At 34.4% G+C, this 22,330-nt stretch overlaps 1 protein-coding gene across 1 annotated transcript; it reads left to right on the plus strand.

The window, feature by feature from the left end:
- The first annotated feature begins 2,901 nt into the window (after positions 1-2,901).
- On the plus strand, positions 2,902-8,870 carry LOC117100485 (bcl-2-related ovarian killer protein-like). The gene is made up of 2 exons (XM_033240189.1): positions 2,902-3,689; positions 4,956-8,870. Exons 1-2 carry the CDS (start codon positions 3,069-3,071, stop codon positions 5,118-5,120), a joined length of 786 nt encoding a protein of 261 aa, XP_033096080.1. The 5' UTR covers positions 2,902-3,068; the 3' UTR covers positions 5,121-8,870.
- Positions 8,871-22,330: the final 13,460 nt, after the last annotated feature.

Consider the following 22,330-nt stretch of genomic DNA (forward strand, 5'->3'; position numbering starts at 1 on the left):
CCTCCACCATTGTCGAAGGAGAAAAATATGGGTGTGGCAACTTTAAAATAACACTCTACTATAAATGCCGAGAAATAGCAACCTTAGACTTTTAAGTGTCTTAATTTGACATTCAGTCGTTCAATTTTAAGTAGATCAAATGAAGTTTCTTTTTAAATTGTGGGGAAATAGGGTGGGGATATATTATAAGTCTAAATTTGACTTTTCGATGTAGATAAAATAATTTTTTGTCAAATTGGGGAAACAAAATTAGGTGACTGGGGGGGGGGGTGTCTCAACACGCATCAACTCAACCATGCTTGGGGCTGAGGATAAAGAAATAAAGCAATGACAACTCAGATATCCGGAAATGGGACATATCCCAGACTTGTAAGCGGTTTCCAAAGGTTAACATTAACTTTTTTAGGTCACAATGAAAACTCTTGGTGCATGCGACCTGGAGGATGGAAAGGTACTGCCATGAAACCAAGAGTATACCGGCCACATGATGTTTGTGAATTTTAGTCCAATATTAAATTATGAAGGATTTTTCAATATTTAAAAAAAATATAGATATATTTTTGTAAAAGTTTTAATGTATTTTTTTAGTAATAGTTTTTAATATAGGCCTATTTTGATATTAGACCTATATACAGTAGTAGTGGTAGTTTTTAATTATATTATCATGTTATAATTTTTTTTTTATAAAAGAAGGGTTAGGGAATTCCTCCTAATCCTCTAGGCAGCATCTAACAAACATAAGACATAAAATTGTTGATGCGAAATCCTGGTTTAAATGAATAGCACCTGGCATATTGTAAGCCTTGAGTACCCTGGGAACGCACCACCGGGCCCCTGAATATTTTATTAAACTATTGGACCAGTAGCCAATGACATATTAAAAGTGCATAGGCCTAACTAATAAATACAAACAAATGTTACAATGCGATTAAAAAAAAATAAAAAAAAAATAAAAAAAACCGGCTTTTCAAGCCTGCACGAACGCCCATGCGCGTCACCTTGACCAGGTCCGGTTGTATTCCGAATTAGGAACAACTACAGGCCTAAAACACAAAAAAGAAGGAGGCAGAGACTTCTTGGCTAAAAAACAATCTTCGTCGGAAGCAATCAAATTAAAGCATAGGCACAGAAATAAACCATGGTTATTTGGTTATTTAAAAAAAAAAAGTCAATCAATCCACAGTAAAGTTCATAACGTTTGCTACGGCCAAGGATTCTGTTTCAATCTGTTTCATTAACTTTTAAATTTGTATGACATTTTAAATTTATGAATATAAATGACCCCGAAATAAAACATAATAATCTCAAACAATATCGTACTCTGTCACGCGATTTCTATATTTCACTATCTAGGCCTATGCAGATATGTCAACGATCATAATAAATCAAGGGTGACATTATGATTAACACAATACTATTTCTTTCCACTATAGAACTAATTAAAAGAAATACGATCTCCTGAAAATGGCCTGCGATAATTATGACAGCTATAGCTGCTGTGATTTACTTAATACTACAATGCCAAGGGATCATTTATGAAGGAATTATCTTGACCGATTTCGATACATAGCATTTTACGCCGAACATTTTTTATTACGATGCATTGCATAATTCATCAATAATAATACTTTGTAAAACAATAAAAGACCAGTAGAACAAAATATACTTATATATAAAATGAATTTTAAGTTAAAAGTGAAGTGTTCTATTATATTAAAGGTCGAATGAAATTGATGCAATTGATGCGATTCCACATATGTCTCGGTTATAGAATGGTTGACAGACATGAATATGAGACATTGAATTTTATTGGTATGAAATTTTCGTTAGCACCTGCTACCTGCATCAGGGTACGAGTACCTAAATATAGCAAAAAGTATATACATGTTAACAATTTAGAGATAACGATGGATCATGATGTAGTTATTGTGATAAACAATGTAAGTCACAACATGGAGGAATAACTGATACGGAAGCCATTTTTAAAAATAAACTATTATAGTGTCTTTGCTCGGGGTGGCGCCAGCGGAGGTGAGGGCTTGTCAAGGAAGATCCCCACCCAAATATTGCCAAAATAACGGTTTTGATTGGCAATTTAATTGTGGTCTAAAAGCACAATTTTGCCATAAGCCATAAAAACCCCCTTGAACCCTACCAGAGATATTATTCTGGGACCCCCACTGACGCTCTAAATGGCAAATTTCCTGTTGGCAAATTTCTGGAGCCACCTGTTTTGCTACTGCTTTGTGCTGAAGGCTACCACTGAAAACTGATTTTTTTTTTTTTTTTTATTACTTATGAAAATTGATACTGTAGCTAGGCCTCTCTGTTGTCCACACAGTTTTTGTGACAAATGAATTTAATGTGGCCATGGTCTATTTAATCTTTTAAAATTTCATTCATTTAATCTTTTAATACTTCATTTTATTTTGTAAGGGTTTCCCATAGAGTTGAACTTTTATTCTTTTAATTTTTCTAAGGCCATTGTTGGTCGGGCTCGCTAGAAATCAGTAAATTCATTTTTTTTAAATAGGCCTATTTAATTTCTGAATCCCGCGGTCAAAATTAAAAACTCTTTGAGAATTAAATAAGTTAATACGAATACACCAAGCTGTACGCGCGCATATGGGCTTCGAATACCACTCTTCATAATAATACCACTTCCGGGTTTCTATTATTGAAGTGTGCGTAGGTGGCCAGATAAGGAAAATTAGAAACACGCTATATAGTACCTAAAAAGTTTTCATACAAGCCTCAATTAAAAAAAAACATGCAAAGATTTTAATTAATTAATAATAATTTAATGTTTCATACTTAAGTTAAACATCAAATGAAATCCATATAAGTATAAAGAGAATAGTTTTCATTAACGTTTAAAAATATATGTCAGTAACAATCTTGACCTTTGGATATTTATTTTGTAAACTGACAAACGGGAAGAAATGAGAAGGTCGATTCAGTAACTAGGTTTGGCCTAGTTAACAATTAACTGATTTACTCATTGCAAGAGGAATTCTTTAACTTATAACAGAAGGAAGTAAAAACAAATAGTTAAGTTGATAGAACTAATGACTGAAAACAACGAGAAGCCCGATGAAGGCCTAGGCCTAGCCCCGGTGGATTCTTCAGCAACAAGTTGGTCGTCGGACACTACCAACAGTACGCAGAATAGTTGGACCAAACAGAACTTCGCTCAAGTGCTTTTGACATTGCAGGCTAGGTTATTAAATAGATTTAACGATTTTCCTCCTGTAACGGAAGAAGAAATTGTAAAACAAAGTAAAGCTATATGTAGAGATTATATTTACTCTAAATTAAAAGCACTCAAACTTGTGCATAAAGAGATTCATCATGACGGAAAGTGTAGCGATATATCACGGGAGTTGATCCAAGTAGCTCAAGAGTATGAATTGATGTATCCGAATCTATTTGCCGATGTATGCAACTATTTAAGAATGAACTTCGAATATGAAGACCATGTGCAGGGAGTTTTTAATGTTGTAGCCTCTGAGATTATTGGTAGGGGGATCAGCTGGGCTAGGATCATAGCCTTGTTTGCTTTCACAGCAACATTGGCTGTTGACTGCATTCAACAGGAGAACACACGATTTGCTAACTTGGTTGTAGACTGCATGCAAAAGTTCACGAAAAAAAGGCTTGCTCCTTGGATACTTCAACGAGGAGGATGGGTATGTATAAAAAGGGGGAAGTGCTAATTGATCCTTATCCCTACCGTAGACCTACACCTTCATTTCAAATTCATTAAAAATCTAATTGCAAAGATATTTGCTTTGGACCCGAGGGAGTATTTTCAATCCGGCATGGAGTTCAGGAGGGCGGGATACAGGGGGACATGCCCTTATTAACGCCTGCCATTTTTAAATTGAAAAAAAAAACACCAAATATTACAAAATGGAATATTTGTTTACAAAATACAATATGTCCCCCTCCCCAAGGAGAAATTGTTAAGAATAATAAGCTACTGGAGTCTCATACAGTACATGGCATTTAAGAAAGGTGTATGTTAATGCCAAGCAAAAATAGAAATAAATTCATGCATAGATTTTCCAAAATGCATGTTTCATAAAAACAAACAAGATAAAAAAACACCTCATAAAAGTCGTTAATAACCTGTCAAATGTCATTTGATAGTCTTCTTTGTATCATTTGTTTTTGTCCAAACTATCAATTATATAGGCTTATCCAATTCAAGCCAAAATTTGATATAATATATAATTAAAAAATAAATATTATTTTTCCCCTGACGAATCTCTCCTAACGAATCTCTCTCCTAACGAATCTCTCCTAACGAATCTCTCCTAATGTATCTCTCCTAACGTCTCCTATACTTATCCTGCTGCAACTTTGATTGACAGATCTAAAGATTGAATTTAAAAAGAAAACTTGCACTACAGCCCTTCAAATGGCAAAGTATTACAGTAATGCATATAGACTTGCATTCCACTTCAATCTACTCTAGATTCTATCATTGCTTTGAACTATAATCTCTTTGGTGTATTTTTTTAAAGCAAAATGACAGATTTGTTATTAATTTCTATTGCCTTTTTTCACTTAATGTTGACATGCATTTTTAATGTCAGTTTTGCCACAAATATTTAATGTTTTGTCGGTTACAGAGTTGCTATTCTCTTTTATATCGGTAGATATTTGAATAGTAAAGGTATTGTCAAATTTTTTTTTTTTTTTTTTTTATGTACAAGCTTTTCATCTGAAGTTCCCATGCTACATAAGAGTTTGTTTTTCCTGATAACATTTGATTAGCTTTCCCAACTGGGGGAGAGGATATCTCTCTATAATAGGACCCCCACAAGCACCACTGATGTCTCCCCTTTCAGATTTAGAAAGACTTCAGTTAAAACATGAGTAGTTATTCCTGCAATGCTGCTTAATTGTTTATTAAGTAAAGTAGACCTTTTCAAATTTGTTTTTTCTAGCTTGGTATGGTCCATTATCTGCATAACAATCACATTATTCAACCAAAGATGTGGAAGGTACGTTGCATTGCCTCTGCCGTTGGCTTCGTGGCTACAACAGCAATAACGATTCTTGAAACAATCGCCGCAGCAGTGATAGGAGGTGATGATCAGATATTGAATTGACGAAAGGTTTAGACTACGGTCTTAAATTCTCTACCATGGAATTAGACGATGCAATAATCTCTGTTAATCTGATTTTTGTGGATATTGATATCCAAACATTACAAGGAAAATTCAATAAAGCAATTTTTTATGACTGTCAGTTGTACATGATTTACATCCACACGTCAAATTATTTTTTACAGATTTTTTAGATTTTTAGTATTGCATGAAAATGCACTGCTGAATAATGTTTTCCATAGATGAATGCAAGTCAATACCCAATTCTATTAAATTATTTTGTATCAGTAATTAGTTTAAGTTCAAGGTAAATTGTTTCTTAAAATCACTTTCTTAACCAACTCAATGTCTTTCAGGTGGTAGATAATGTGTTCCTCACTCGTTCTAAGACCTTTAATTGTATGTAACTTGTCATCAGTTTTGGTTTAGCTGTGTTTCTCCAACTATTCAGTGTATTGTTCCACAGGCAATATCAGTGTTGTGTTGTTTTAAATTAAAGTCCTTTTATTAATGTCGAACAGTTTATGTAACTGCCAATATTGTGGGGACTCAAATAAAAGAAAGTGTATAAACATAAAAAAACATTGAACCAATACTGTATGTTTGTTTTTGCCCATTCTTAATATGCTCACTGTAGCAAACAATATGTGTTTATATTTTTATTTATGTCAATTTCTGAGATTTATTATTCATACATTAATTTAAATGTGTACAGTGCTATTCCTGAGAAAAAGCAAACAAAATTCCAATAATCTGTCTTTACCAATGAAATCTGTCATACATTTCTATTGACATCCCTTCCAAGGTCGAAATGAATCGAAGATCATACATTTAAATATATAGGTATTTATGCGGAATCCCCTTTGATGAAGAGGATTGCGTTGCAGACAATTTTTGAATACTACAGTACAGATGATTAATGAGTTAAGGAGTGATATATGCCAAAGATTATCTGAGCATCAGTCAACCTTAATTCAGATTATGAGAACAGAAGAATCGTTTCTTTCATTCGCATTTCTCGTGTGTCATTAACCTCCCTTGAGTATAATTTAAATTCCTCCGTGATTGTCTTTTTTTTCCATCTTGACCATGAATTTCCATAACTTTTTTTTTTGAATTTTCTGTTTCTATTTAATTTAGTGTTGCATATTCAAGTTCAGCAATTTACAAAACCTGAAGATGTACTGTATTTAACTCTAACATGATATACTAAATATATTCTGATGTAGAAAAACCTACTAGAAGGGTATTGTTATCAGTGTTGTGGGCAAAGATTAAAAGCTTTCATATTTTTAATCACAATTTACATGTACACATGCAGGCCTATGCCACAGGTGAATAAAGTGTAAAGAGTCTTTAGGGGCATATTCTCTGTCTAGCATTTAATTTTTTTACATAAAATAATTTATACTGTCATTGTAAATTTTGGTGCCACACCACTCAAGGAAATTAAAACAATATCTGCCTCTGATTGTGTCCCCCAAGGTTTTTTACTCTGCCACACCTAATAAGGAGAATCTAAAATAGTGCAGCCATAATGGTTCACTGTATGTATATAAATTGGTATAGTTTTTTTTTTTAAATATGGTAGTACTACAGTATACAGTTGTTTCAACTACAATATGTATACTGTATTTTACTGAGCGCCTATCCTTACCTAGATATCTTTCTAATTTTGGGAAATGCTGTTTTGTGCAGCAGTCTGCATTCTGGCAAACTGCTGCATAAAACTGGCGTAGTCACTCGCGTATTTCAAATCTCTCAGGTTGGTTAACTATATAAATATATTATAACATTATTAAATAATCATTATCTTCAAAAAATTCCATTTAAATTTTTTTTTTGTAAAAGCTGTATGTATTATGAAACAGAACTGTTCTTGCTCGGAACATTTTGATCTCTATCTACTGATTAGTTCGTTGATAAAGATCTCTGTAGAGATCGAAAGTTCTGAGTTCATCATTATTTAAATATTATTATTAATTCATTGAAGAATTTAATCTGGTTCTGTAAAATTATAGCTGGATTACTTTTTCATTTTTATTAGAACCAACAGAGATAATAATAATAATAAATATTACCTCAGTGACGTTTCTGGTCAAATCAGGTACCTTTCCTCAGACTGATTACATGTTGGGATTGGTCTTATCCCGGTGTTGATGCTTAGTTACGCCCTCTAACGTCCGGTGTTTGACGTAGCATGTTCCCCTCGGCCCCCTGCCTTTGCTTTCTTGATTTAGTTGTCATAAATGTACAAAAGTTTATACCCCCCTATATCTCTGTTCATGTTTTTAGGTTGTTTTCTTATGAAAATGGCTTCTTTTATTTTCCTTTTTTCTTCACTTTCTTTTTCCAAAATTTTAACATCCCAATTGGTAACATGATTAAACTGGACCATGTGGTTGGTTATTGCGGGTTTATGTGGCACATTCAACACAGACGATCTTGCTGTTCTGGTTTTAACTCCAGTACTGAATGATGTCACATCTTTTTTGTGCTCACTGATCCGTTTACTAAGCGTTCTTCCCGTCTCGCCAATATATACATTATCACAGTTCAAACATGATACCTCATAATAAACATCAACACCGGGATAAGACCAATCCCAACATGTAATTAGTCTGAGGAAAGGTACCTGATTGGACCAGAAACGTCACTGAGGTAATATTTTTTATTATTATTAACTCTGTTGGTTCTAATAAAAATGAAAAAATAAGCCAGCTATTATTATTAATATCATGGATTTAAATATTGTTACTAAGGCTGTAAATTAGTCATTGACTGTACTGTATATTGGAAATATTATAATACTGTAGCTGATATATTTCTGAAGAAAAAGATGTGTATGTGTAAAGTTCGTCAACAAGAATACTTAAAATGTCTCTTCAGTACTCAAAAAAGAAATGTTTTGATGTATACTCAAATTATTCCTTACTTTTTTTTTTTAGTTATTAGCTTTCAATGGAAAAAGAGATGTATATTTTTTTTCCCATTTCATTTCTTTAGGCATGAGCGCCAAGAATATGCCAATAAGTGAAATTAATCACTTAACCCCCTACGGTACTGGGTTCTTTAAAGTGCACACGATCCAAATGCGTACACTTATCCGAGAAGACTTGTTCCACCACCGGAACCATTGGCGAGTGAGCCGTTCTCAACCAGCGCCGATATTAGAGCTGAAGGTTACGGTGCCCCTGACTTAACCGCTCTGCCAATCAAACCTATTGGCAATATTACTGCTGCTATATTTGCTTGCATTGTTAATTTGGCTGGTTAATCACTGTAAGGATTTTCATAGCATGACGCTGTGAACCAGTGTCTATGCAACTTGAAAGCTCGTTCCTCCCTTTAAATGTGCAATCCAATGTTTTAATTGAATTTTGAAGGGGTTTGTAGCACATATATGAATTTTTAAATGTTTCCGATGAATACATTGATGTTTGTCTAGGTGTAATTTTTGGCATTTAAACGTCAACATAACTCATTCCACAACAGAAGGTGTAATACAAGTGACTTGCATGGCATGGATTAATGAGAATTATCAGTATGCTCATCCAAGCAAGATGAACATATAGCAATTAGTTCCTAGCTTGATGAAAAGATTTATACCTCGGGCCTGCCCGATACATTCCCGAGATGTTTAGAATAGAATGCCTGCCCTGGAGGCGTGGTACCAACATATTTGCTTACGTGGATAAAGCAACAATGTCTGATTACATGACGTCATAATAATAAATTTTAGTTGATTAAATATTGCAAGTTCTGTTGCATTTTGTTCAAGTATGCCAGTACTGTTATACCTGTCTCTTATACACATCTAGATGTGTATAAGAGACAGGGCTTAGCTCTACGTACAATTTAAGTTAATAAAGTTTACTAGAAAAGATATTAGATACATACGTACATACATATATATATAGGCCTATATGGCGCGGCCTACAGAGTATTATCTTTCGTACTGTTAATATTTCTCCGATTAAACAAAGCTCATAGCTAAAAAAAATGCATCGAGGGTACCATTTCGAATATTCGCGCAACTAGCTACTCAAGTTAATTCGACCGAATGAATTTCTGTTGACCTGGAAATTTCCACGCTTCATCGCACTTCCGCCTAATGAACTCGCTGTGGGTAAAAATGACGTCATTGCACAACGACCTCCTTAGGAGAAACCGGTTTCTGTTCGTGTTAAAATTAAACTGCAATGCGGTCTTTGTTTATAAACAATTATGAAAACCGGTTTCACTGAATACCATACTTTTGTATTTTGTCAGTAGAAACAGGCCCATAACCTTACTCCAGATGCCTGTGTAAAACTATCCTTTAAAAAGCTTTCTACATCCACAAATCTACTGAGCTTCATGGATTTTGCAACTTTTTCATGTACCTACCAGGTGTTAAATACACAATACACATATTGGAGGTGTCCCCCAAGTAACAAAACTTCATCCACTGTGGTCCCAAGACATGGTTAATGATGTTTCATGTCATTCTAAATCAAAATATCTCAAATTATGTTGATGATGGTATTCAAGTGATATTAACTGCAGTTTTAATTATTTAACGGTCTTCAAGGTAAAAATGAATTAGATGGAGACAATGAAACTTTGTAACTTGGAATGGTGAAGAATAGGCTAGGCTTATAACTGTTGCAACCAGTGGCACATCTCAGTGGCGGCGCCAGGGGGGCTTAAGTCCCCCATCAGTCTGGTCAAGACCAAAGCTTGTCAGGCAGTCGGACCAAAAAGAAAAAAATGTAGGCCTAGTTTTAAATTATATCCTACAGCCGCCACTGGCACATCTAGGGGGGGGGGGGGGGATGCGGACACCCCGTCCAGTCTCCCCATTGAAAATAAATCAGCTCAAGTAGATAAAATTTACCTCCTATCATTTTAATTTGCGAGCTAGCACCCCCTCACATCGGACCTCCCACCCCCACCATCAGGTTGCAACTGAGAAAGGTTGCAACTGAGAAAGGTTCCCCTGCACACATTTTTATTTGCTTGTTTTGTTTGTTTTGTTTTTGCCCGCTTGAAACACACAATGGAGAATAGAACCATGGAAATTGCCAGATTTTGGCGCGATTCATTCTGTTTATGGCCTATCATCTTGCTCATTTTGAAACCATCCCCGTGCACATTGATCAGGGTTTGCATTTTTTTCTATACGTTATTGAAAATGTATTCATCTAACTTTTAATATGTTTTTTTAAATATATTTTTAAATATTTTTTTTCCTCACAGGCCAAATTAATTTGCCATGTAGGCCAAATTTATTAAGAACCAGGGCGCTACGTCATAAAAGCATGCCTCCCCAAGGTGTCATTTTCCTCAGATGTTTTTGGTGATATGAAACTGCTATCAAGTTACTTTGGTGAATGAAACAGAGACATCATTGTCTTGAATGAACACAAAACAAACTAGATGAATTATATATCAGGTGTTAAAATGCCAGGCAGAGTGAAGGAATGTGCCTACAAATATGATATACAGTACAGTTATACCTTATTTTGACAGCTAGTGCCTGTCATTCTTTGGGCCCTGAATTAACCATCAACCCCATCTCAGACTCCACTCAGCAGCACCAAACTTTTAACAGTTTACTTTTTACAGTCCCCTTGGAATGACTACTGTAACTTCCTACCAAGAAAGATTATGGTAGAGAGGGCACAAGATGCATGGCAAGTGCATTGATCCCAGGAAGCTCACCTGCATACCAACCAAACAGGGGGGTGCCGCAGCCACTTCAAGACATGAGACACTTGCGCTACCTATTTTACTGAAAATTCTTATGGACTTGAACTACCATTTAACAAAATAGCACTGTGCTCTAATAGACAACAGGAAAAAGGCCACTCAATAGTGCCAGAGAGGGCGCAATATTGACTGGTTCCCGATGGCAAAACATGTTCCGTCCGGTCGCGATCTTGTGGCGGTACCAAAGGTAGGCTTAGCAAGGGGCTTAGCACCCAATCTAGCTTGAAATTCCCGGTAACATCATGCGGAAAATCGTGGCACTTTGGCACAGGATAGCACAGGGACTTTAACTACCAATTTCAGCCTGGTTATTTCCCACACTTGCGCTACAAATTCCTCGCAAATATAACCCATAAAAGCTGCAACTCCCCCCATATTTCCCACACTTGTGCTACCAAGTCCTCAAAAATATACCCCATAAATGCGGCACATCCCCGTATAGAAATATTTAAGAGTAAGTCCCCGGGGCATTGATTCTGTGTTGAGATACAAGTTTCAACATCAGCCTTCATCAATGCTCAATAATAAACCAACTTTCAGATGCTCTTCCAGTTTTCCCCACATTTCCAAACTGCTGTTAATTAATGCTTTCCTCACGAAGGTGAATACAATATTTGGAATCTTTATTTATTTATAATTACTATATCATTTTTATTGTTATTTTTAGATTATTTCTTTGTACAGTATTTGATTTCAATGCCAGGCTGCTCCCACATTTAAGTACGTTTTACTTTCACTCTGATACAATTTTACACTGTTCTTAGAAAGGTCCTAGCTTATATGTTCCGAATAATCGTGTTGTGCGTCACGATGAGAAATTCTGGTTTACCCTCTTTACTGGAAACAGATCGTATCTCGATTAACCACATATGAATTCAGCCATGAATATCGTCTATTTAATTTTCTTGCGACAAGGGACACGCACAGAAGGAGGACTTGTGTCACATTCATTTACATTTCAAAATAACAAGAGGATGAATGACGTATAGAGTCCAACATTACAGGATGTTGAACTAAGAAATCTAGCAACACAGTCCTCAGGTGGCATGAGGCTGAGGCAAGTGTTTACTGTTCGTAGGTAAGGTAACATGTTTGTTTCAAGCTGGATTGTATCCAAACACACGGTACTATTAACCATTGAAAGATTGCAAAACAGGGATGGAAAAGAAAACTTTCTCTAAAATCCTACTTTGTCATGAATGGACTAATGTCAATATATTAACCCACAGATGGTATTCATGATGGCCGGAAAAAGGAAACTACACAAGCTCAACCCTTTGTCATAATTTTCCCTGGGGGAGTAAGCACAATATATGTAACATCACTACATTCATACTGGTCTTAACCTTTAATATTCAACTGTCACAGACTTCCTTTACATTATATTGCAAGTTGAATATGTATAAAACATGTATAAAAAGCATTTATATATGGTTGATACTTCACAATAGTGACTTATCATAGAAAAAAAATTAATGTACATTAATTGAATAAGCAAAATAACAGCCCAAAGCAGGCCATAGGATTTCAAATTTCATAGGAAACTACTTTTGGTTTCCGTGCCCCGTGATCATGGGAAACTATCGGAAACTGTTTTTAGTGTTCATGGAAAAGTCAAGGGAATCCATTTTCGATACTACTAGGCCTAGGCATAAATATAAATAATTGCTTTTTAGTAAATTAGGGCAATTTGGTCTAAGCCGAAGTCCAGGCCTAAAAAAGGCAGTTTTCCACTAGCCCAATTTATTCACGCGAATTGCAAATTTTCGCCTATACGCATGCGCAGTTTAATTTTTTTTTAAAGATTATTAATTGCGTAAGTGTATTGGTCATATTTTTCGATTCGCGTGAATAAATTCGTCTAGCCTAGGCCTAGTGAAAAACAGTCTTTTTAAGGCCCAGCCTAGGCTTAGTCTTAGACAATATTGACCTTTACAAAACATTGTCAACAAAGATAAAAATGTTTACTATTTGTAGGTGAGGTCCTGACTAGTCGCAAGCATGGGTAATTCCTAGTAGTAGTAGAGCAGGCAGTAGAGAGGATGCAACCTTTTGTTTTTGTTTTTTTTTTTGTTCTAGCGCGGAAGCCATTTTCTCGCGATACGATCGGATGCTATCCGTGATAATAGGGTCTCAGATAATTTCGGCCACCGCTCATATGATTTGCCGTTCAGAATTAAAAGTATTTGGCTCACACTTTTCCACTGAAATTATGATTGTGGTAAGTGTTTGTTAATTCTGGCTAGGCCTAGCTAGGCTAGGCTATGGCCAGACATGGGAAACGATTTTTCGTTTCCATGACTTGTTGGTCACACGGTACCGGAAACGATCGTTACCGTCAAATCCGGTCGCCAGACAAAGGATGCACAAGGTCATTAATTATGACTCAATATATGACTAATATGCAAATACATCATATACGGTTAAAAAGCCCAAGGGCTAACATCACTGTATTTACATACAAAATCGATTATAAATAATTATATAAATTTTGAACACACAAAACAAAAGAAAACAATTCATTAAGCCAATAAGTAAAATTATTATACTAAGCTCATTTAAACCATCTGATTCAATTTAATTTAATATAATTTAATTGCCAAAATTGATCATTACTATTATTAATTCAGTTGTAAGAATTCTTAATGAATATACCTGAATTAATAATGTTAATTAAACATTCCTATAAGAGTGAGGATTCCAGATTGTAACATAACTGTATTTACATTACATACAAAATCAATTACAAATAATAAGAAAGTCTACTTCAGACTTCGTGGGTTATCCATATGTACATCCAATCCAATGATTCTTTCTTTGCCTTGTCAAAATATGATTGAATACATATAAAAATAGACTCACTTCAATTCTTCTTTCAGTAATTCAGACGGATTCAAAAATGCAATATCAACTTTTCCATTTTCCTCAAGTTGTTTAATGATTACTGCAAGAAACAAAAATTGCTAACATTAGCATCTCAACCAACATCAAACTTGTCAAATTATAAATTAAGTCCAATATCTATAATGCTTAAATTTATCACATTCACTCAAATAACAATTATTAACTTTTTTCAAACAGAACACTAATGCATAAGCATTTTGATAATATAACTCAGTAATAATGAAAAAAAACTATGATATTAGTTATTAAAAAGCAAAATATAGTAAAGACAGTTTTAATTAAGGAAGGAATGTTATTCCAATTCATGGGATAAACAAGAAAGTCCATTGGAAAAGGTACTGAAGATAGCTCCGAAAATTTATAGAGACAGCAGTGGATAGGAGGGGCTACAGCACCTAGCCCCCTCAAGGGAGGGGGAAGCTTTACTCCCCACCCCCGCCAGGGAAGTTAGGAGGGATTCGTTGGGGATTAAAAAGTCTTATTTTAAAACATTTACATCAAATGTTGGCCTGAATTGGATAAGCCTATATAAGTTAATGGTTTGGACGCCAATGAAATACAAAAAACACCATCCTTAGGTCACAATGCCCTGTATGAGCATCTATCTAGTGGCTTCTTATTTTAAAAAAATTATCTCATTAATGGAAAGGGGGGGGGGAGAACTCCCGAACCCTTTCCCCGGTTTGGCCTATGGCCCTCGGCCTATGGCCCTCGGATGGTGCTACACGCTAAAGTACAACTCTTGCCCAGCCATCAGGGAAATTGCTGCACCGCCACTGAGAGGCAGTGCTTAACATGGAAAAACTAGGGCAATGACGATATGATAATATGATGCAACATTAATGCAAAGATACAATAGGCCTATAATTGTCTGTGGAATATTTACCTCCAGAATCTACAAAGAACTTTGTAGTAAATGAGTTCCAATGTTTTTTTGTTTTCAAACAACTTGAATCAAAATCTTGGCTAATAGCATGCAGGTGAAGACGGCTATAAGAAATGAGTAAATGTATCATTAAATCATTAAAAATAAAATTCTATATTTGAAATAGGACGAAAAGGGGAAATTAAATTTTTTCAATACCTTAGAGAGAGTGACACAGTATTATTAGTAATATTAGTATTATTATTATTATTATTATTATTATTATTATTATTATTATTATTATTATTATCAGGACAAAAACAACTTTATGTTGCCAAAGAATGACCAACCCAACATCTAAAAAAATCTAAGGTTGGCTATTTTTGCAAAATTACTTCAACAATGGTTCAAAAGCCACTTTTCAAGCTTTATTAAATAATTTATTTATTTATTTAATATTTCTTTACAAAGTGTGTAACAATTCAGTGACTGCACAGCTTTCCAAGGAAGCCAGAAATAATTCAATATAAAACATAAATTACTACAAATAAATTACAAAAATAAATTACATAATACTTTAACCTGGATTTTAATCCTGTAGTTATAATTTATCAACAAAAATCATCAAGAGAAAATCAAGTTTTGGTAATGAACTGATTTCTATTGTGTACAACAATTTGTTTTTGGCCTTACTGTCAAAGAATGCAGGTCAACATGTACACTGCTATGTATTTAAACTACATTCATGAGCTTTCAATTGCAAATGAGAGCAAAAAATAATGTCTTCACCAGATACTTAGCAGATACTTAGATAATGCATATCAATAAGATGACTATGGTTTTAAAAAAATCAGGACAGGTTTTCATCATAAAAGGGGAGAAAGGGTGCCATTCCCCCACTCTTTAAATATTCAGAAATTGGTATCTCATTTTCCTCAAACACCCTTTTGTGTCTTAAGCTCAGCCCACACTATCAATATAAGTGCATGATGACGTCATATCACATTTTATTGTCACTTACAATTTGATAGCGTGGACTGAGCACCAGCTTCAAAACATTCCAAGATGGACTGTGACAACGTGAAGTTTACGATGTCCACAAAGTAATTATGTTCAATAGTAACAACATGTTGTAGCAGGAATTCACATGCACTCATACTATTATTTAGCACAAAGCAATTTGCCTGTCAAAAATGTAAACATTCTGAGAAAGCTATCTTATGATTAGCTATTAATGAGCATAATGTGGCCATTCCTTTCAGTATACAGAATATGTTTACTGGCGCCTTTATCCTGTTGAGAACTACCGCACCGGTACTGAAGATATACTGTAGTGCAGTATTCTATTCAGAAGCCATAGAACATTGAAATTACAGAGTAGGCCTATCTATCATTGAACTACTGCGGGATTTGAGCCCACTTGTGAGAAGTTGTTTATTTACGACGTCATAACTTTGCAATCCATCTGCTTAGGTTGAAGTGGCAAACACAAAGGCAATTTTCTTGCATCTTCCGTTATGTTTTGCATTTTTTCAAAGGCTATCAAGAAGAAAAACTGACCGAGTTCACAGCCGGCCCAGGGATCGGGCGCTTTCCATTTTGTGAATTGATGAAAATATGGCCCACCTGCTACATCAAAGACTTGTTAAAATTCAATAGAGGAATATGCTTGATATTGGACTTATCTTATTTTTATGAAATTATCCAAACATTGCGACGTGCAGCGTGCTCAATCTATTCATTTTTGCCTTTGTACACGCGTGCAGTATTAAAATTGTTTTGTTATGTGATAAAAACAACCTAAACAAATTGATAAGAGTAACATTATTGTTGTTATTGATGCTGTGTTTAAGCTGATTTTATCTTGACATTACATATAGTAGACTTTTAACAAATTTTTCAATTTAGTATAATTTAAGATGTAATTTTTGTTCCGGGTAATTGCTATCAATTTCTTTATGACGTCGTTCATCTTTTGAAATGCTTGATGGAAAACGAGCCAACATCAAAACCACATTTGATTCCATGTAAAAAATCAGTTTCTATTAATGGAAAGAGCACAAGATTTAAAATGGAAGAAATATAATATTTAAAATATTCAGTACTAAATACATAACAGAATCGGTTTTTACCTCATGCTTGCAACGGCATGGTAACCTAATCTAAACTTCCTGCCACCAGCAGCCCTGGAAAATTAGAAACAGAACATTTTTATATTGAATAACCAACATACAGTATTCACATTGAATAACCAACATACAGTATTCACACTGAATAACCAACATACAGTATTCACATTGAATAACCAACATACAGTATTCACATTGAATAACCAACATACAGTATTCACATTGAATAACCAACATACAGTATTCACATTGAATAACCAACATACAGTATTCCCATTTTTACAATGATGAGTATATTACTTGTACTGTAAGTCACTTTGAGTATGAGTGTTTTAAGCCCTCAAAGATTAAGGCAGCAAGTACTGTATACTGCATTTTTTAAAGAAAAGAATAATGGGAACCAGTTTCAAAACTACCAAAGTTATTAAACCTAATCCAATGAATAAAGTCTCTATGTGCACAAGATATTTGTTTTATTTTACATACTGTACATATATACAGGTAATTGATTCTTTAAATATGGTTCATAGCAAAAAGCATTAAGCATATGAAAACAAATTGCATGATTTGTTTGGCTTGACTTTATTTGGCTTTATTCTTTATAAAACATCTGATACATTAACATGTTGACTGCCAGACCTATTTTTTAGGTTCCTTCCCGTGTGCAAGAACAAGTGTACAGTACATGTACAAACATACTTTTTTGAAATTCTATCTGCAGGTGCAGTCATATATCATCAAAATAGTGCGTCTAATAAATTAGCTGGAAAATATTTGGGGGTGAGTAAACTCGTCACCGGCACTGGGACAGCATGTCTTATTGCCTCTGCCAAGTGCAAGTTTTCTCGTCTGCTATTTGCATGGGTTGGTATATGTTGAGAAGGCGTCCCAACTCATGCAATCAAGTGTACTGCCAGAAAGATAATGTTCAACAAACATACATCCATTATTTGTACATTATCGTCTAGGTGTGGTTCTACAATGCATAACAAAGAAGTAATAAACGCTAGATTGTTACCCCGATTTTGACAAGTATAGTCATTCTTAGCGCCCTTAGCAACACCCTGTGGAACGAGTATACTCGGCGCTGGCAGCCAACATGTTAAAAATGCGACAAGATATTATTATCCAATCTCGAAAATTAAGAAATTTATTAAAAAAACAAAAGGAAAGGTTTGTATACTACTAAGATAGCCCATGAAAGGTGAATTGTAACATGCAAAAATATGGGCCCCTTCATGGCTGATGGGGAAGGGACTTGGCCTGCCCAACAGGAACTTAAACACCCTGACCCTCCCCACTGACACCATCACTGGTTGTTCGTCCAATATTATTCCTCTAAATCTCATTAGAATTGCTGATTTTGTTATTTGAACTCAATTGTTCCTTCATATTGTAAGTTGATTAATATTCAAACTGTTATAAAAGGATTTTGAAAACAGATAGCAAATGATGAGAGATTTGAAATCTTATGAGCATAGGGTAGTGTAGGCTCTGTCTCTTATACACATCTAGATGTGTATAAGAGACAGCCAACATACAGTATTCACATTGAATAACCAACATACAGTATTCACATTGAATAACCAACATACAGTATTCACATTGAATAACCAACATACAGTATTCACATTGAATAACCAACATACAGTATTCACATTGAATAACCAACATACAGTATTCACATTGAATAACCAACATACAGTATTCACATTGAATAACCAACATACAGTATTCACATTGAATAACCAACATACAGTATTCACATTGAATAACCAACATACAGTATTCACATTGAATAACCAACATACAGTATTCACATTGAATAACCAACATACAGTATTCACATTGAATAACCAACATACAGTATTCACATTGAATAACCAACATACAGTATTCACATTGAATAACCAACATACAGTATTCACATTGAATAACCAACATACAGTATTCACATTGAATAACCAACATACAGTATTCACATTGAATAACCAACATACAGTATTCACATTGAATAACCAACATACAGTATTCACATTGAATAACCAACATACAGTATTCACATTGAATAACCAACATACAGTATTCACATTGAATAACCAACATACAGTATTCACATTGAATAACCAACATACAGTATTCACATTGAATAACCAACATACAGTATTCACATTGAATAACCAACATACAGTATTCACATTGAATAACCAACATACAGTATTCACATTGAATAACCAACATACAGTATTCACATTGAATAACCAACATACAGTATTCACATTGAATAACCAACATACAGTATTCACATTGAATAACCAACATACAGTATTCACATTGAATAACCAACATACAGTATTCACATTGAATAACCAACATACAGTATTCACATTGAATAACCAACATACAGTATTCACATTGAATAACCAACATACAGTATTCACATTGAATAACCAACATACAGTATTCACATTGAATAACCAACATACAGTATTCACATTGAATAACCAACATACAGTATTCACATTGAATAACCAACATACAGTATTCACATTGAATAACCAACATACAGTATTCACATTGAATAACCAACATACAGTATTCACATTGAATAACCAACATACAGTATTCACATTGAATAACCAACATACAGTATTCACATTGAATAACCAACATACAGTATTCACATTGAATAACCAACATACAGTATTCACATTGAATAACCAACATACAGTATTCACATTGAATAACCAACATACAGTATTCACATTGAATAACCAACATACAGTATTCACATTGAATAACCAACATACAGTATTCACATTGAATAACCAACATACAGTATTCACATTGAATAACCAACATACAGTATTCACATTGAATAACCAACATACAGTATTCACATTGAATAACCAACATACAGTATTCACATTGAATAACCAACATACAGTATTCACATTGAATAACCAACATACAGTATTCACATTGAATAACCAACATACAGTATTCACATTGAATAACCAACATACAGTATTCACATTGAATAACCAACATACAGTATTCACATTGAATAACCAACATACAGTATTCACATTGAATAACCAACATACAGTATTCACATTGAATAACCAACATACAGTATTCACATTGAATAACCAACATACAGTATTCACATTGAATAACCAACATACAGTATTCACATTGAATAACCAACATACAGTATTCACATTGAATAACCAACATACAGTATTCACATTGAATAACCAACATACAGTATTCACATTGAATAACCAACATACAGTATTCACATTGAATAACCAACATACAGTATTCACATTGAATAACCAACATACAGTATTCACATTGAATAACCAACATACAGTATTCACATTGAATAACCAACATACAGTATTCACATTGAATAACCAACATACAGTATTCACATTGAATAACCAACATACAGTATTCACATTGAATAACCAACATACAGTATTCACATTGAATAACCAACATACAGTATTCACATTGAATAACCAACATACAGTATTCACATTGAATAACCAACATACAGTATTCACATTGAATAACCAACATACAGTATTCACATTGAATAACCAACATACAGTATTCACATTGAATAACCAACATACAGTATTCACATTGAATAACCAACATACAGTATTCACATTGAATAACCAACACCAACCTGAGAATAAATAACAGCAGTTGATCTGCTATATCAGGACTTAGCATCTAATACCTCGGCTTTTGCCTGTCCGCCTAGAGGTACATCACAGCGTGAGTTGCTGATTGTAGATTACTGTGTAGTAATGTACATAGAATCCTGTAACTAGGTTACTAAATGAAGCAGTAACTGTACATTAGTGAGTCGTGCTGTTGGCTACAGTGTGATTAAAACATGAATGCGAGACTGTCACTACAGGTATGGTACATTGTACAAATAGTATGTACGCAAGTAACCTTTGACATTTAAGTAACCTATGACATTTAAGTACATTTGGCAAAATAAAGATAGACTACTCCAGCATAAGATAGTGAAACAAACTCAATATCCATGTTGTTATCCATTGCTTAGGTACAGAGTTTGGCAACAAAAGAGTACTACAGTATTACGTCACAATACCACGTGATACTACTCCGTTGCTATCGGCGACACAAAATGCGTTCAACCAACGCCATTTTCTCCAGTGACAAACCATTGATCACAATTTCTAACGTAATTATTAAGAAGTTGTATCTTAATTTTTCTTTGTAAATGTTAATTGAGGATTAAATGTGTGTTCGATAACTAATATACTGTAATGCAAGCTTTTTGTGTTTTTAGTACATTTTGATGGTAAATTATTAGGTTTTAAAATGCCTATTCCAGAAAGCCTATTCTAAACCATTAAGATTATGAAGTCATTCAGGCGTAATAAACGGTAACCAACGTCCAGAGGGCGCCACCTGGTGTTGTGACGACACGAAAAATAACATACAATACCTGTAGGTCTAATATTAACAATAACAATAATAGGCTAACAATAACAATACAGCAACATCAACAACAATATGCAACAAAAAATTCAATAAGAAGGTCTGTATGTCAGTTTACCAAGTAGCTCAGACACGAAGAGACCCTTACGGGAAAAGAAAGTTACTATACAAACTAGTCCATGCTTTGAGCGCCTTTTTTTTAAACCATATTTATAGAGGGTGACCTTCCAGCCTATATTCAGGGGCTCTCTTTAAATAAATGAAATAATGTAATGCTTTTCAGCAGCGAAGTCTCTATGAGACTTAGGGAGTGGAGTTGTTTTTAGTCATGATTAAAAGTCCTGATGAATGATCTGAGACCCATGGTAGAAGAAGCCCATTGTTAAATCCTATAGGTAAACACAATTAAATTTAGGTTATTTTGCAACAAGTCTATTTGGTTTTATCATCAATGACATTTGTTCTAAACTTTACATGGTAATAAACAGTTAGTGAACTGTGTCTCCAAGATACAGTCACATTTACTTCTAGTTTTTTTAGATATTTCTGAAATGCTGTATCTGTTTTAAAATATCTCAGAATGTATGAGCATTAAGAGTTTCGCCTGAGTAGACCCCACTAAAGGCTCAGTGTCTCTAGGTTCGATCAGGTGCATTTTTACCAATTTTACCTAGGGCCCGGTAGTTATCTATGCCATAGTTACCAACCGTCACGCATCGTGCGGGACAGTCCCGCGTTAAGTTTCATAGTGATTTTGGATGAAACACGCATTTTGCAGAAGCACATGCTAGATCATAAATGTGTCACGCATTTAGCACTTGCGTGATAACGAATTATCACAAATTCAGGGGAAAACGTATTTAAAATTAGAAGAAATTGGCTTCATCAAAAATATAAAAACGGTCATACAGTAGCTTGAGTCATTAGAGAGCTTTCATTATCTCGTTCGAGAATCAATTCACAGACAAAGTTTCTCCTTTCTGACCAAAACAACCCAGCCAACCACGCACTTGTACAATCTGTCGCGGGCAGTCTTGCGAGTTTATTGTTACAACCAACCGTTTAAA

Source organism: Anneissia japonica, unplaced genomic scaffold, assembly GCF_011630105.1.
Source record: "Anneissia japonica isolate Jap-2015-1 unplaced genomic scaffold, ASM1163010v1 scaffold685_len2926416_cov193, whole genome shotgun sequence".
Classification (NCBI taxonomy): Eukaryota; Metazoa; Echinodermata; class Crinoidea; order Comatulida; family Comatulidae; genus Anneissia; species Anneissia japonica.